Source organism: Manis javanica, chromosome 15 (assembly GCF_040802235.1).
Source record: "Manis javanica isolate MJ-LG chromosome 15, MJ_LKY, whole genome shotgun sequence".
In the NCBI taxonomy this organism is placed as follows: Eukaryota; Metazoa; Chordata; class Mammalia; order Pholidota; family Manidae; genus Manis; species Manis javanica.
Genome location: NC_133170.1, coordinates 70,874,602 through 70,878,139, shown reverse-complemented (window position 1 = coordinate 70,878,139; position 3,538 = coordinate 70,874,602). Strand labels below are relative to the sequence as shown.

General features: G+C 51.6%; 1 protein-coding gene across 8 annotated transcripts in view; it reads right to left on the bottom strand.

Moving 5' to 3' along the window:
- Nucleotides 1-259: 259 nt before the first annotated feature.
- Nucleotides 260-3,538, bottom strand: part of TPCN1 (two pore segment channel 1) — a 51,148-nt gene continuing 47,869 nt past the window's right edge. For all 8 annotated transcript variants that reach the window (XM_017645034.3, XM_036993222.2, XM_017645033.3 and 5 more), the window contains one exon: nt 260-2,748. In XM_017645034.3, coding sequence (XP_017500523.2) covers nt 2,629-2,748 — 120 coding nt within the window. In that variant the 3' untranslated portion in view covers nt 260-2,628. The remainder of the gene's footprint in view (nt 2,749-3,538) is intronic.

Below are 3,538 nucleotides of genomic sequence, written 5' to 3'. Positions count from 1 at the left end.
TTCCAGTGAAAAAATTATTCAGTATTTCAAGTATACAGAAAATCACACATCAACTCTTACCAGTTCTTCCTTACCTGGGCCTGGTGACAAGTGGTCGGCTCCAGGGCTGAAGGCTCTTGGCCTGGTATCTGGGTTTCATGGCACACCTAGGGTGGGGCTGAGGTGGGTCAGGACAGCCACAGATGGACCCATCCCCTTTCCCCACAATATGGGAACCCACAGAATGGCACCTCGCTGGAATCACAAGGCAGAAGCCACATTTACAAAGCAGAGGCTCTTTTATTAATATGCCAGAAATCCGAAGACACAGTGGGTTTTCTAGGTAACAAATCAATGTACAAAACCTTACAGTGTTGCTCTCGCTATCCATACAAAATGATTGTCGCATAGTGTGAAGTAAGGCTGGGTTGGAGGGAAGCAAGGAGGGGACAGATGGCATCCCTCCAAAGTGGAACAGGGGCATTGTTTAGGTTACTGACAGGTCGTGGGACCTGGGGCTAGTAGTGAGTCTGACCTTAGTTCCATTCAGCTATGGCATGGGAAGTGAGAGGCCATTAGGCAGATGTCTGGGTTCCTCAGAGCTCACAGCCCTGGGTGACACCTGCTCCTTGCTTGATGGCCTGTGTGCAAGTTTGAGGGTCAACTTGATGAGGCCGCAGATGACCCTGCAGGGCCAACTGACTTCTGCTTCATGACAAGGGCACCTACCATGCTGGCCCATCAGCATGACTGCCACCTCCCATGTATCCATCCTAGCTAAACTAAGGGCTTTCTCAGGACAGAGCTGGAAGGACTGGCCTAGATCCCACTGGTCCTGATACCTGCCCTCACAGTGGAGGCATGGGGCCTCAACTCCCCTGGCATCCCCTCCCTGTTTTGCAGCCCCCTGGGTATGGGGCAAGGGACTAGGCCGGACAGCCACTTGGGAGAACTCATGCCCTCCTTTGAAAGCTGCCCCTTGACTCCTGCTTCCAAAACACCCATTTCAATACACAAAAGCTAAAAGGCACCCAGTTGTGCAAATAAAGTTCCTTCTCTGGAGAGGGGAAAGGGTTCTGCCTGGGTGGATGCAAGCTGCCAGTGTTGGCCCATGGCCCTCCAGAGACAAGAAGACCCTGGCAGTCTCCTGATTCCCCATGGGAATCTCAGTGATTTGTTGTTTCCCCAAAGGGCTGTGCTTTAAAATTGGAAACCCCTATTTCTCCCCTGGTGAGGGGCTGAGCTGTGCGGTTTCAGCTGCAGAATCGGCCCCTCTGGGACAGCTTGGCCTTGGAGATGGCCTCGGAAGGAGTGGGGGAACCAGGCACAGGGCCCCTGGGATCAGGCTCTGCCCTGCTGGATATGCCAAGGGGGAACTTCTGCCCGCCTGCCTTCCTAAGTCATGGGAAGTGGTGGAGGCAGACAGAAAGCTGGGGCTGGAGCAGGATGCTCGGCAGGGGCTCCCTCCCGCTCCTGCACCTGCATGGTGCTCTGGTGCTCGAGCTGAACCAAAGCTCCCCCAGCCCCGACCCTGCTTCTGCTGCCACCAGCACCACCTCTCCTCCGATCTCCCATCCTGCCCAGACCACACTGATCTCAGAAGTCCCCCACGATACCAGGTTAACTGAGAGCTCACCTGATCCCATATCTGTGCCAACCACTCCTGCTAGTGAAGACCCTGGGGTGAGCTGAGTCCATGGAGGTGACAGCACAGGGCGATCCTCTGTGCTCTTTGCTCCCGGCCCCAGCAGCGAAACCTAACGCATGCCCGTGAAGGACCTGCCATTGTCTCCAGCAGAATCCTGAATTAACCAAACGTCTTTTTGCTTGAACAGGACAATCACAAGGAAAAGGGATTTGGTGAAGAAAGCCCATTTTCAGAAATTGGTCTGGGTGGTGGGCCATGCTTTCCTCCCCCCTCCTCCATTTCTGAAGGATTTTCTGATAGAGGTTTAAAATCAGAAGAAGCCTGGGAGAGAAACTTACTGAGCCAGGACATGAAATTCACCAGTGCCATCCCTTGCTGCCCAACTCTGGCTGAGATCTGACCGCAGGAGTATAACCACAACCTTAGATTACTATTCCCATTAGGTCTGAGGCCCTGGTCCCCAAAGGAACATTCTATTACACTATCATGTATAGAGAAATACTAACCCAGAGGATGTGGGTTCTTTCCTTCCTAAGTGGTTTTGTCCCTAAAGCAAGACACAGAAAGCCCATGACATGGGCCACAGGGAGAAGTTAGTGGGGACGTCGTCGGCTGGGATGTGAGTCTAAAGCAGCGTCAGGAACACGATTCAGATCTGGCCTCGGGAGGGCTGGCCACTTGGAAGGCGAGCCCTGCAGAGATCGGCAGAATCTATTCAAGTGGTCGTTCTCTTGTGAAGGCGGCCTTCTGGAGCTTTTCATGTGAGAAAGCACTCACAGTGGCCTGACCTCCCCCGCAAGCCAAACTGACTTCTGGGGTTAAAGAAAACAAGGCAAGGTGGTTACAAACCAAACCCCCACCTTGTCCTTTTCTCTTCCTATATATAAATATGTGCATATATATGAATATGTGTGTATACATACACACACACTATTTCGATACATCATAGTAAAATAATACTATTGTTATTGCATAGGAGAGACGGCTTTCCCGAGCTGGGGTTAGGTGACGGTCTGGGAGCGCTGGCGGCTGCCAGGGAGCTGCTGGGTGGCAGGGGCCAGGCCACCACCGCTGAGCTGTTGCTGCACCTCTTGCTTCCGGGTGTGCTCCTCGTACCACTCCTAGAGTAGAGAGCGGATGGAGTGCTGAGCAGGGGCACCCTTCCCAGTCTGAAGAGGTCACCACTGCAGTGACCCTCCAGCCATGGTCAGAGGAGCAAGCCTCAGGACAGAACACACAGGGCTGCCCATGAAGGTGCGCTGGAAGGTCCCCTCACCCCCGGACCTGCTGGGAATTCTGACTATGGCCCCAAAAAGAAAAGTTAAGAGTGGCATCTTTCCCTAATTAATTAGAAGATTTGCAAACCTCTTTGTAAAGTGTGCTTGGTACACATCAGCTCTTTAAGCAAGGCCCAGAAAGTAATCCTTTGTGAACATCTTTCACCCTTCACAAAGGGCCCCCCACCCCGAGTTATCCCTTTTGAACTTGGCAGGAATCATGTCCTTATTTTACACCTTATACAAGGCTCAGCAGTTGTATAAAGCCAGATGAAATTGGGTGCCTGTGCTAAATCCTTAAGGCTTTTGTGGCCCTCCAATAAGACTGTGAAAGCATTTTGAAAAAAATTAAACCTGCCTAACCATTGTTGTTACAGTATCCAACATTTCCAGGGGTGGGGTACTTGGATAATTAAGGAATTAAACATATAACTTGGATTTTTAAAGAATCTAAGTCACAGAACTGTAGAACTAGAGAAAGATCAGGATGGCCTAGTTCTGTGCCACCTCATTTTAGAAAAGGAGAAATAGGCCAGGAGCAGGACAGGCAGAAGCCATACAACAAGCACAGCACCCAAGAGCTCACATGCAGTGGTCTCCTTGGCTTCGTGAGGCAGAGACTGCCCCCCTTTCA